Source organism: Siphateles boraxobius, unplaced genomic scaffold (genome assembly GCF_051911475.1).
Source record: "Siphateles boraxobius isolate OS27281-9 unplaced genomic scaffold, OSU_SipBor_1 33, whole genome shotgun sequence".
Taxonomy (NCBI): Eukaryota; Metazoa; Chordata; class Actinopteri; order Cypriniformes; family Leuciscidae; genus Siphateles; species Siphateles boraxobius.
Genome location: NW_027508953.1, coordinates 10,236,727 through 10,251,267, shown reverse-complemented (window position 1 = coordinate 10,251,267; position 14,541 = coordinate 10,236,727). Strand labels below are relative to the sequence as shown.

The 14,541-nt window shown below is 37.9% G+C and overlaps 1 protein-coding gene across 1 annotated transcript; it reads left to right on the top strand.

Moving 5' to 3' along the window:
* Positions 1-501: 501 nt before the first annotated feature.
* On the top strand, positions 502-4,482 carry npvf (neuropeptide VF precursor). The gene is made up of 3 exons (XM_077195620.1): positions 502-699; positions 3,800-4,173; positions 4,348-4,482. The coding sequence occupies exons 1-3, from the start codon at positions 565-567 to the stop codon at positions 4,430-4,432; spliced, it is 594 nt and encodes a 197-aa protein (XP_077051735.1). The 5' UTR covers positions 502-564; the 3' UTR covers positions 4,433-4,482.
* Positions 4,483-14,541: the final 10,059 nt, after the last annotated feature.

Below are 14,541 nucleotides of genomic sequence, written 5' to 3'. Positions count from 1 at the left end.
AAAAAGCACAATTAAAATATATTTCCTTTTCACCTGGGGATATATTTAAAGAAACAATTTTTTTTTTCATTTACATCGAAGACAGTGGAGCAGTATGTCTCTTCAGCCTATGATGATGATTAACATAATTAATAAACTACATTTTTAGATGATTTTCCTAACAGTGCTTGTTGGTCACCCCTCACTGCCATTGATGTCATCTGCATGTCAGTGATGGCAATTAGTAAATATTCTTTGATGAAATAAAATACCAGACCATTCATGAGAGCTGCTCTGTGGCCTACAACACCTCATCCAAATATTTCCAGCATGTCAACGTCTTATTCAAGCTCATGTGTCATGCATCTTTTACCAGATTATTCTTACTTACTCCAATCTAAATATGGTGGTAATTGAGCTGCACAATTCATTGATTTGAAGGTCATTAGTGAATGAATGTAGGTTGGTGCTTATTAAGTATGCTGAGTACATTATAAGGAATATCTTTGTGAGTATGTTTATTTGCACATGGCAAAATGTATAAAAACCCTGTGATGTGCGTGGACTTCAGTGATCGATTGTAAGATGTCCTACTTCACTCTTTTCTTTTTAGCCCTCGGTATCCTGAGCAGCTTCATGCTGAGTGAGGTTTCTGCTCTCAGACTGCCACTTCCATTAGATAGTGATCCTAATAGATTTACATGGGGACAGTTTCCAGAGGTAAGTGCTTTTATATTTTCTCTTTTTCTAATAGGAGTTTTCCTTTACTTGAAATACTAGTAAATAGTAATTAGTTTAAAATATATCATATTTGCCATATTATGGATATAGAGCAAATAGGCGTAGCCACGGGTGTGGCAGGGTGCACAACTAAAAATAGATGCAGAATTTTTTTTAAAAGTCTAAATAAAATAAAATAAATCTAAACGTCGGGTTTTGTCAGTAAACTATTGTTGTTTACTTACAATATTTGTTCATTTAAAATGTAATTTAATGTTTAAATTATTATCGTTAAAAAAATATCTTCCGACGTTCGGAATGCCAACCAATCAGCAAACAGCCGCTGACTGTCTGAAGGTAACAAGTAGGGCTGGGCGATAAAACGATAACGATAATTATCGCGATATATTTTTTCTCGATAAAACGATATCAAGAGTTCGATAAATGTTCGATAATGTTTATGCGCCAAAAGCGGAACGAAACTCATTTGAACCGCGCGCCACACGGACCATTTCCGCTCGGCTCAAAGTCCAAACGGCAGCGCAGCGCGAGCTCACTAGAACAGACGCGTTTACTCTGATCGTTTCGCTCACAAGATCCAGTGAGAAGCGCTTGAAATCAGCGAAGAACACAAATGTCTCAGTGATTTAAATCAGTTTAAAGGCAGATGAAACAGCGCTGACAAACAGGAGAAACACTGTGCGCAACGATACAGTCAGAATCTTAATTGAAACTGAATCCATTTACCATGGATTCACTGTAATGTTAGCCTAGTAATATTGACTGCACCATGAAATGTGGGATATAGATGGAATTGTATTATATTATTAATTTAGACAATGTATAAAAGGACTAATGGAATATAATTACAGTATTTAATAATGTATTAGGCTACTGTTTTTCATAACTACCATAGAAACCATAAAGTTACATTTTGCCATGATAGTGAGGTGCTATAGGCTATGCCTGGTTTTATCTGTGGTTATAATCTAAATGCATGATACTGGATGACCAATGGTTAATTTTAATAAAACTCAAACAGTCAGAATATTTTTTTTAAATTAACATAAATTTAACATAGTAGTATTAGCTTGAGTTACGATGCAGATTTACTGTCAACTCACTGTCAAATATGCGTTTTTAGACAAAAAGTAAAATTTATATTGCAGCCTGCACTGCAAACTGTGCTAAAGATAGGCTACGTGCCATCAAAGTCACTTTACACTAAATAATATCCCCCATTAGCACATGCAGAAACTAAGAAATATATTTTTCTATTCAGATATTTATTTTAAGGAAAAATGACAAATGTTTGAATGTTCTAACTCAGATTTGTGAAATGTTCACCTGTTTGGCAAGTGTGTGTCATATGTTCTGACAATAAAGAGTAGTTAAAACCACAATTAACGCTCTGGTTTCTACAACTTTCACTTCGGAGCAAAAATCTGCCTTTAAATTTGAAAGAAATAAAGATTTGACATTTATCGTGATAATTTTCGATATCGACTAATATAAAAAAATTATCGTGATAATTTTTTTTTGCCATATCGCCCAGCCCTAGTAACAAGGTTGTGCTGTTGAGACTCGAGCCTCATGAGGAGAAATTGAAACAAATGAGCACAGTTCACACAAAGAAACTTAGTGAACATACAGCGGTAAAAATGTTTGTGGAGTTTTTATATTTATAACATATGATACAGTTAACCAACATACACAATCAAGAGTGCTGAATACCATCACAATTGAAAATGATTTCATATGACAGTTTAATAAATAAGTATTTAATAGTAAGTCACTTACATTTTAGACAAAATATTGACTGTTTTTGTTCTATTTCAGCAGCGAAAATAGTTCCAAACAAAGATTATAACAGAACCATAAATGGTAACATGTCTCACCAGAACACTTAGCCATATTTTCATTACTGAATGATTCAGCGTTTTGAACGAATCGTTTGAATAAATGGCTCAATGACTCACTCATAGGTCGCCTGTCGCCACCTACTGGTGGTTTTTAAAAGTGTCATTCTTTCCAATATTTCATATTTGTATATTCAAAAACTATTTAAAACGATCTCATAACATTATTTAATGCAATTGTAATTTTTCAGTGTATATTATTTAATTTGATTGGTAACAGACATATAGTGTCTTATATTATTGTAATTTAATTTATTGTTCAAATTTAAGAATTTAACATGAAAAATGACAACTGCATTAAATAATGTTATGAGATTGTTTTAGCATATAGCCTACTTAAAACAATCAGGGGAAAATGCTCTTTTATAAAGGTTAAAATATCATAAATATGCAGATTTAAATGTCAAACACTGACTGAACACTGATGAGTTGAGAATATTGCTTCAGAATACATTTTACAAATTTACAACAAAAAAATATATTTTTTTGCTGGACCAACTAATTTTTTACTTGGACAAGTGAATGTCTTATTTACTTGTTCGAAGGACATGAAAAGGCTTAATGTCGAACGCTACGAGTATTATGGTTATATGGCGAGCCTGAGTATAGTTTCACACATCAGCCCAGTCTATTCTGAAAAATTAGTGATACGCAGAGTCAGGGTTTTTTGCACATTAATCTGACAATAAATGTGGCACACCCAGTTTTTATTATGCACACCCAGATACTCTTTTCTGGCTACGCTAGTGGAGCAAATGCACTGTCAAAATAGATTGCCTGAAATGTAATATGTAATGTACAAAATATATATTAATTTATAATACATTACTTTTATTTTGATTATTATCATGCCTTTTTTTTTACCTGTCCTCATATCTAATATTATTGAATAAACCTGATTACATTAGGTTGCACCAATAAGAAGGGCAGGCAAACATATTTCCTTAAGGTACCAATGCACATTTTCGCTTTTTTTAAAGTGAAAAAAAACAGCTACTGTTAGCGCTCTCTGAACTTATGCTTTTCCCATTTTAAATATGATTTTATAAATGCAAATGCAAATAAACTCGTAATAATAGTTTGAAATTGACATCAGTGACTGTGTAATGTGTATCAGTACCCTGTGATAACTGAATCTGCTGATTTTCTCCGTTTCCTCTTCTACATTCATGTTGTCAAAGAACGCTCAGGAGATTCCCCGGAGTCTGAATATAGAAGACTTCGCTCTTGATGTAGCCCCAACCAGCAGTCGTGTGAGCTCTCCCACCATCCTGCGACTTCACCCCATAATACCAAAACCAGCACACCTGCATGTCAACCTCCCGCTTCGCTTCGGGCGGGATGCGCAGGAGAGCACAGGTGACCGTGCTCCCAAGTCCACCATCAACCTCCCTCAGCGTTTCGGCCGGTTTTGCACCATGTGTGGGCGCGTAGGGAATGCACCCTCAGCCACCCTCCCGCAAAAGGTTGGGAGGAGGAACATCTTTGCTTTAGACCCTTTTCGCGCCTTGTCTCTGTACACACGCACACCTGAATCACCATTTCCAAAAGAAAGGTAAAGCTTAATATTTCTGGTATCAACTGAAATATTAAACAACACCCACCAAAAGTGTAATGTTTTCTAATCATAGGGCCTATATATATAAATTTGTCTATATATAAGTTAATAACTGCAATATGAACTCTCATTTGATGTGGAAAGAATTAACTTATTTTATTTCTCTTGCAGGACTCACGTCCACGACTACATGCTTGAAACAGAAGACGACTCAGAAGAAACTGTAAAGAACACAGATTACACCGATTTAGACTAATGAAGCCCGTAAAAACAACAGCTGGTTATGAGAGATGTTTTGTTTCCCAGTTTTATGAATTTCCTAATCTTTTTGTGTATTTGCATCTGTGCTTGTAAATTGTTAAAATAAAGCAAATTATAAGTAACACTAATTGGGACAGCTTTAATTATAAAAAATATCAAAATATTTCAACATATTGAAGCAATCCAACACCCATAAATGTATCAATGTTCCATATGTTTCTGCATAAAAAAAGACACTCAGCTTTCACCTGCAAAAGCACTCTGAGTACAATGTTAATGAGACTGAGGTGTACTTAAGAGATTCATTGATTAAATGTTTCATGTTGATCCTCGTCTACAGGTTGCCGAGGAACAGTGCAACATTGCATTTGCCAAATTATTTGCCAAACGCACACACCTCTCACCAAGAATAATGATATAAAACACCTTTCCTCCATAAAGGGGCACAAAATGGAGAAGATATGTCATCCTTTTCTGCCTATAGTTTTTAAGTTTTTAACCAAGGGGGCCCAACCTTCCCCCTGGACAGTGATTTCAACTTGCAGGGAACAAATTATATGACAGAGAGCTGGTGTTAGCAAACATCAAAATCATTCCTTGCAATGGGGGGTGATGCATTACAAGTAATGTGAGTTACGTAATCAGATTACTTTTTTCAGAATAAAAGTAACACATTACTTTTAAATTTACAACAAAATATCTGAGTTACTTATTCAAATATGTAATGCGAGTTACTTTTCCCATTTAGCCCAGATTTACTAAACGACAAATTAGCATAAGAGCGCAATTCCATAAAAGCACGGATGGGAGTGGATAGTTCAGCGCTTGATCTACTGACGACGTGCAATTTAAAGAACACAGAAGCAGTCGGATCATTTCCATGATTACCAACGCAATCTACCAAGAGCTGTGCAAATTAGATTCTGGTTTAAAGACATGATTTTGGGGGGGGGGGGGATAATGGCACAAATTCCAGTAAATTGACTAGCGCAAACCTTAGCAAATCACGTTGCATTATTAATTTAAATTAAACTCTCCTCCCGTAAATTTAGCATCTGAAAGGGAAACTCCTACAAATACATACGCAATAAGGTCAGCTGCAAAAATAACTGTGCCTACACCTTTTCAGCGCTAATTTTTAGTAAATCCTGCCTTAATGCAAAAGAGTTTGCACTGGTGCAGGCTGTTAGTAAATCTGGCCCTTAGCATGCATTTACTCAACTCACTTGCACAAATACAGATTCAGTATTTCCCAATATGAATAAGAACGGTGAAATGCAAACTCAGAATATTACGCAAACCTGCAATAATTCAATGTTAAATTACACAAATATAGGCTACTTTATGTATTTAATCTCACTTTATCAACCAATGTCTTTGCTGCTGACCTTCGGTGATCCAGGTCAACCATACTAAATGACTTTGGTAACACTTTACAATAAGGTTCATTAGTTAACATTAGTTAATGCATTAACTAACATAAACTAATCATGAGCAATACATTTGTTACAGTATTTATTAATCTTTGTTAATGTTAGTTAATAAAAATACAGCTGTTTATTGTTCATGTTAGTTCACAGTGCATTAACTGATGTTAACAAATACAACCTCTGATTTTAATGACATATTAGTAAATGTTGAAAGTAATATTAACTAAGATCAATAAATGCTGAAGAAGTATTATTCATTTTAGTTCATGTTAACTAATGTAGTTAACTAATGAACCTTTTTGTAGGGATTTTAGGGGGTAACGCAATATTGCAACGCATTACTAAGTAGCCTAACTTTTCCACAACACTGTTCCTTGCTTTCAGTTTTTCATCACCAGGATTCATCCTTTGACAGATATCACCAGTTTCACAAAACCTCATGAGGTGATGCTTATTTAATTACTTTACACAACAGACATGCAGCAGTTGTCTTGCTCTAATGCGTTTTAAACCTAACCATCTGAATTAAATACACAATGTAATAGGCCTACATCATTTCCAAAAGCTTCAACTGCATCAGTGAATTGCAAAATTGACATAAATAAATAAAAAGCATATTTAAATCATTTTTCCTCACAACCAGGATTAGGCCTGCATACAAATAGACTTTTGGTAAGAAGACATTGGATAATTTGGGTTCAGGTATATTTACTAATGTAGCCTAATCTATATTTCCCCAAAATGTACCCTAAATTATTATGAAATAGGATATTCACATCCACCATGGTTAAAAAAAACTGCTGAAAATTTACAACTGTAGTCAATTGAAACTCTAAAAACTGAAGTACTAAAAACTGAACTGAACTGAAACCTGGTGTAAGGTTAAAGCTAGCTATCCATGGCACGAAGCTAAACGAGTTTCTTATGATTATCGTAACACTTGAGTATATCGCAGAGGAGGTACGTGCACGAGTCCAGTCATTCGAAATAAAGAAACGAATATCCAAAATAAAGATTAATACAAAACTAATTTCGTTACGGTGTTAAAGATGTATAGCCTACCCTAAGCTAACTTTTAAATATAGCCTACGGAGAACGAAGTTAAAGGGTAACTAAACACTAAAACAACTTTTTTTAGTTAATTATCTGTAAGAATGGAGTTTCATAAATGCTGTTCATTGATTCGAGTACATTTTTTGACATTTGGGTATAAAGTGTTTTAATTTTCAAATATATGGTGTAAAAACGTCTGAGTGCTGCCCTCTTCAGGTTAAACGGAAAGCTCCTGCAGTAGGGGTACTCTCTGACGTAGAATACTCTCTGACGTCACTCTGTCACGCCCTTGGTGCGAGCTCACCACGCCCTTTGGCAGCCCCTGGTATAAAAGCATCTGGTTCCGTCAAAACTACTGTAGCGAGTCAGGAGTTGGAATTACAAGTATTGAAAACGATCAGGATAGATACTGTATATATTAGGATCTAGTAAGCATAGCATTTATGTAGTTATTTAGATTATTTTGTGCAGCCTAGGTAGTTACCCTGCAAACATGCCCCTGCGGGGCCCACGCTGGCTTTTTGTGGGCACAGTGGGCTAGGGCCAGCCCACGCCAAACCTAAACAGGCCCAGTGCGGGCTTGCCCAGGCGAGGCCCACTGCTTTGGGCTCACCGCGGGCTATCTGTGAGCAGCCCAAACTCGTGCTGCCCACATTAAGCCCATGATGGCCCATTGTGGGCCATCCCGTTCGGGCCCAGAGCAGGTTTTGTACCTTTGGGCCCATGCAGGTTTTGTTTAGGTAGCCCACTTTCATACGTTTTGGCTCCTTTTTAAAATTTAATGTGAAATTCATAAGACCTTCCATTTATCTGCTCAGAAGGAATAAAAAGAAAAAATAATTTGCATTGGATTGTGTCTACAAGACAATGCGAGATCCCTTAAAAACTCTAAGAACAAATCTTACTTTAAAAAGGATATTATTTTGATAATTGATAATTCACATGTAACGTGAACGCGTCCCCACCGCATCAAAAACATGATTGCGTGATGAAAACATGAAAAATAAAACATAAACATATAACTGATTAGAAAGAAAACACAGAACAAATATGCGCATACGTCCATCTCGCGAATTTAGCTCTTCTTCATGTCCTGTGACGTTGGAACTATATTGTAAGAGGGGGGGGGGGGGGGGGGGGGGGAGGGGGGATTCTTGAGGGGGCACAGTCACAAAAGAACAGTCACTTTTTAGTGTAGGCCTACTGTGTTATGTATCCTGATTGACTTTATGATTAGTTAAATCTGTTTTGCACAAGCATCGCCGCAGAGTTAACCTTTTCAGACAGTACCGGACAGCGTTCACTTCACGTCTGTGGGCGTTACGCACAGCTCAGTGTGGCCGCTCCAATTTACCTTCAATGAAATCTAATGTAATTGACAGAATTACTAAAAAATATTTAGCTATACCTAAAAGTTAAAGATTTTGGTAGATGTGTGCATTTTCATGATTTATGAGCGACGTTAGTCTAGCAGACTTTTCTAAAAAATAATTTGCTATACCTAAAAGTTAAAGATTTTTTGTGTCACGCATGTCTATTTCCCTCATATTAAATATAAAAAACATGTGGATTGTGGACTGATATTTTTCCAATGTCTGGACTCCTTTATTAATGGAGTAGGCCTATATAAACAGACGTTCCAATATATTGGTATTAGGGATGCACGATATATCGACCACATATTGATATCGGCCGATAAATGGTCTTTGACGTTATCGTTATCGAGCCGATAAGAAAATTGGGCCAATATATCAAAGCCGATAGATAGATTATTTACTTCAGTTGAGAGATTAGCGCTGTTCACTATGGTGGTTCTGAATGATTGGATTCACTTCGAAAAGGAAGATATACAGTTCAGTGCAACGTGTGCAGCACAAATCTGTCACATAAGCTTCATAATATTATAATAAGAGCACTACTGCAAAAGAATGTTGTGAATTCTTGTTCGCAGTGTTTCAGCGCGACGAGCGCGTTGTGGCGGAAAGAGCGCGTTTATGGAGTTAAGCCTTCATGACAAGCAGTCAAGTTCTATTGAGCATTCGCAGCATTCTGTGCCATTGTAAGTTGCAATAATATGTTTATTTTGTGTATATATATCTGATTAATCTAATATGGGATGCGTTTGGTTTGAGTTAATGATGCAGTAGCGCTTCATTGTACGGGTGATCATCTTTAGCGTGCGCAGCTTAAACAGAAATGCACATTTATAACTATAATTGGGACTCTCATATACATGCCATTATAATGAGAACATTATTGTAATAAAACGTTGTAAATTCTCTGAGTTTAGTTGCCGTTTCAGCGCGCTTGTTGTGGGAATAGCGCGTCCAGAACAGGGCCTACACATTATGACCAGCACAAGTTCGATTGTGCATTCACGTCATTTTTTGCAGATAAGTCGTGATATAAAGTTGATGTAATATAAATATATGATTAATCTCACATATGATGCATTTCGTTTAAACAACCTGCTAGAAAAGTTCTTCAGTTTCCCGGTGCTCGTTCTCTTCAGCTTCAGCGCGCGCACTTTAAACAACAATGCAAAACATTAAAAGCTGATTGGGACTGTCATATAATTATAATTGTATTCACTATTGTAATAAATTAGTAAATTGGGCAACCGTTGAGTTGATTAATCTTCTAGCAAAGCGATTCAGTTTCGTTCTCTTCAGCTTCAGCGCGCGCAGCTCACACTGACAGCAATGTCATTTGAAACCGTACTTAAGCTATTAAAGATGTTTACTATCACTGTAATATTAAAAATATTTTTTTTTCAAAAACATTGCGTTATAATTGTTCTCGTATTATTTTCATCAACGATATGGTTTGATTGAAATAATTTCCTTATTGTCGGTGCAGAGGCGATTCCATTTTATTGATCCATGGCACATGCATTTAGTTTCTTTATATGCAGCCCAATGTTATCCAATGACTTATTTAGGTTATTTTTTTTTTTTTTTTTTTGTTAGGCAATAGATTTTTTGATAACACTTTACAATACGGTCTCATTTGTTAATGCATTAACTAACAGAGAGCAATAGCCTTTGTTATTGTTATTATAAAATATGTGCGTTCATGTTAGTTCACAGTGCATTGACTAATGTTAATTGTTAACAGATACAACTTTCTTAAAAATGTCTTATAAAATTTTTGGTTCAACTAATGCTAACAAAATTAAACCTTATTATAGTGTTACCATTTTTTAATAAAGAAAGTTGCCCAGTGTTATTTTACAGTTGATTCTGCTACTTTATTTATATTCTGTATTTCTGAATAGGCTACTAGACCTATCCAAAACTTTTCTTTTGCTATTGTTAGCCTATTTATTTGTGCTATACTTTTTTTCAATTTAATTAAAAGATTGAAATCAAGCTTCCTTGTGTTGTGTAAATGTTTAACAACAAACGTACCACATCGTAAAAATGCAATGAGTGAACAAACATTAACGTGAAATAAATGTTTGTAAAAAAAAACAAAATTATTTTTAAATTGTGCATTTATAGTGTTGCAACGCCATTGTCCATGTTTCTGTGATTTCTATGACAAGTTATCGTTTTTATAGTCTTCTCCATTCATTTCCCATGGTGTCAAAAAGACACGGACATCCTGAGTGTGTAGGCTATTTAAAATATATGCCAACATCCAGACAGGCTATTGTATTTTTATTTTTTACATTTCTAAATTCACTCGGCGCTCTGTTAAAAACACTGCACTTTTATTTTATTTTATTTAGTCATAATGCCGGGGTACAATAACGAAATGTATTTTAGATGTAGGCTATACAAAACATTTTTTTGAAATTAAAAAAATATAAAAAGTTTATAAAATTACATAGTTCATAAATTATCACTCGCGTGGCAAGCCCGCGAAAGAATGCAGAGGGCATATATAAAGCTGCAGCAGAGCTGCAGTCAGTGCCCTTCGCCCAGCGGACATCTCTTCTGACTGGATCACCACGGACGACTGAGTTTTCCTGAGGTAAAGTATCTACTTATCACTATCAGATTATTTTAATTACCTTAAAGACTACATTTAATTACATTTAAACAGATAGGCTATGTAAATGATGTAAAACTAGCTATAAATAGGTTATGACATTTCAAAATAAGACCGGAGTAAATAATACATTATTTTAGGACACAGTTTGAACAGGTTTTTTTTCTCAGCTATAACAACTAAACATAAATAACATCCGTTTTCTCAAATGAAACAAATTAAATGGTTAAAAGGTTGTCGGACGCCCTTTTCCACACACAAACAATGACTTTCCGCCTTTTTTCAACATTAGGCCCCAAGACCATACAGTAGGCTACAGTTAAATGCCGTTAAATTCCGTTAAATATGCGTGATGTCATTTGCACCCAAGTGATTTAAACCCCCTCCCTCTCTCTCCCCCCCTCCCTCTCTCTCTCCCCCCCTCTCTCCCCCCCTCCCTCTCCCCACCCCCCCTCTCTCTCTCCCCCCCTCCCTCTCCCCACCCCCTCTCTCTCTCTCCCCCCCTCCCTCTCCCCACCCCCCTCTCTCTCTCTCCCCCCCTCCCTCTCCCCACCCCCTCTCTCTCTCCCCCCCTCCCTCTCCCCACCCCCTCTCTCTCTCTCCCCCCCTCCCTCTCCCCACCCCCTCTCTCTCTCTCCCCCCCTCCCTCTCCCCACCTCCCTCTCTCTCTCTCCCCACCCCCTCTCTCTCTCCCCCCCTCCCTCTCTCTCCCCCCCTCCCTCTCTCTCCCCCCCTCCCTCTCTCTCCCCCCCTCCCTCTCTCTCTCCCCCCCTCTCTCCCCCCCTCTCTCCCCCCCTCCCTCTCCCCACCCCCCCTCTCTCTCTCCCCCCCTCCCTCTCCCCACCCCCTCTCTCTCTCTCCCCCCCTCCCTCTCCCCACCCCCCTCTCTCTCTCTCCCCCCCTCCCTCTCCCCACCTCCCTCTCTCTCTCTCCCCCCCTCCCTCTCCCCACCCCCTCTCTCTCTCCCCCCCTCCCTCTCCCCACCCCCCCTCTCTCTCTCCCCCCCCCTCCCTCTCCCCACCCCCCCTCTCTCTCTCCCCCCCCCCCTCTCCCCACCCCCCTCTCTCTCTCTCCCCCCCTCCCTCTCCCCACCCCCTCTCTCTCTCTCCCCCCCCTCCCTCTCCCCACCCCCTCTCTCTCTCTCCCCCCCCTCCCTGTCCCCACCCCCTCTCTCTCCCCCCCCCCCCTCTCTCCCCCCACTCTCTCCTCCCCCCACTCTCTCCTCCCCCCTCCCTCTCTCTCCCTCTCCCCCCCTCCCTCTCTCCCCCCCCTCTCTCCTCCCTCTCCCCCCCCTCTCTCCTCCCCCCTCCCTCTCTCCCCCCCCTCTCTCCTCCCTCTCCCCCCCCTCTCTCCTCCCCCCTCCCTCTCTCTCCCGCCCCCCTCCCCCCCCCATATCCTGTAGCCTACAGGTGGGAAAACTATTATGAAATCAGCCACACTCGTCATTTTGTAATTATTGATGCAATAATGAAAATAAAATATTTAGACCAGTATATATCAGGAAATGTTCTATTGCTGTTTACTGTCACTGACTATGTAATAGCCCACTGTATGTCTAAAGTAACTTAAAGTAACATGTCTAAAGTCACTTTTATAGTAGTAGGCCTACTTAATAGATTATTTTTTTGTTGGAAAGTCTCATCGAATGCATTTCTCTATATGAAAATAATTATTCTCTTCTCTTTTTCCAGCTTCATTAGCATCTGTTTGTTGGTAAGTGACCATCTGTGCATCTGTGATTTTTTTGCCATGTAGCCTACATTCTGATTAGTATATTGTAGTGATGTCATAATGTCATGCCCACTCACTTCTTATGTCATGCCCACTCTTTAATAATTGATGAACAACCAGCACATTTTAACAGAGGTGTAAAGTCCAGGTTCAGAAAGTAAAAGTCCACCTCAGTATTTTGTTCCAATCACCTGGATTTGCTAATTAGCAGTTTTTCAGACAGGATTATGGCTGCTGCATTTTCATTATAAACATGTTTTACTCACCTCCAACTCTCTCTGTAGTGCAGATGCATGTGCATCGCTATAGGAGGAGTGCTTCAGCACCCCCAAGAAAGACCAAAGCACCCCGATAGCATCCCCAAAAATAAGTTCTGGAAGCAATTAGCCTATATTCAGGCTGTATTCTATGAATCTCTATAAAAAAGATTTTATTCGATTCCTCCTTTTCTTTCCTCGCTTCCTTCCCTCGCTTCCTACAGGGGGTGGAGCTGAGACGCGAAGGAAGGAAGCGAGGAAAGAAAACGAGGATGCACAAATAAGAAATGAGAAGCATCCATATTTGTTGTCAGCTTATGTATAGTGTGTAACTCCATGTTGCAGATCATTTACGTAGTGTCACGCAGTGTGAACACCACAATGACTTCAAGACTCCAGAGCAAGTCGTCTGAACAGCACAGCTATCTGCTGACGTTTAAAGTTGTGTAGTGAGAACTTGGCATTAGTGAAATCAGCTGGCTGAGTTCATGGTGGAATAAACATATAGCAGGACTTTTACTTTTTGACCCCTGGACTTTACACCTCAGCATTTTAAATTATATATTAAAAAAACACTCATGTTTCTTCTTTTTCTCTTTTTTGCTCGTGTCTCAACAGCAGCAAAATCCACCCTAACGGCTCTTTTAAGAGCCAAGACAATCAAAATAGTGCATCTTTGGCTTTGTAAGTATGTTTACTAACTGTTAAACACCTTCTCAGTATCTGGGTTTTGATTAATTGAAGCTATATCATGCGGCAAGTTATCGGTAAAGTCTTAATAAAGACATCGAAAGGATAGTTCCTCTAAAAAAACAAACAAGCATCCTGCATCTTAAAACACGTTCCTCTAATCTAATGTCAAGAAAACTGGACATTTTTATATTCTCGATAACCAATCCTGATAACACAAAAAAGTTCATTATAGTTCATTATGTATGTAGCATGAACTAATAATGAAACTTCACTTCTACAGCTTTTATTAATGTTAATTTCAACATTTACTAATACTTCATTAAAATCGTGCACTGTAAACTAACATGAACAAACAATGGACAGCTTTATTTTATTAACCAACAATAATAAAGATGAACAAATACTGTAACAAATGTATTGCTCACGGTTAGTTCATGTACGTAAAACATTAACTAATGAAGCTTATTGTAAAGTACAAGCCAGCACACATGGATTACATGCATTTAATTAAGCATATATGATATGGGCTTTCAGAAAATTCCATGTTTGTTGTCCTGCTTGAATACCACAAACACAGCTGTAAATTTTATGTGTAATTTGATCATGTTTATTTGTGAAGTTATAGTAAGTCAATCACATGTATGTATGTTTTAATGTGCTGTATGTTCTTGCTTGTCTTTGTTTTAAACAGGCTCCTGACACTTCTTTTTAGCAAAAATCCTGTCCTTACAGAAAGGTATGTCACACAATAGCAGTTGTTTATAACAGTGTAGCCAAAAATAATCTGTAGTTTAATTGCATTTACATTCTTAAAGTTGGTGTGCAACCAGTGTTGGGTAAGTTTAAAAAAGTAATTAGTTCTAGTTACTTCTCACAAAAACTGAATTAGTAAACTGAGTTACATCATTACAAAAGTAACTAAATACATACCAGGGAAAGTAATT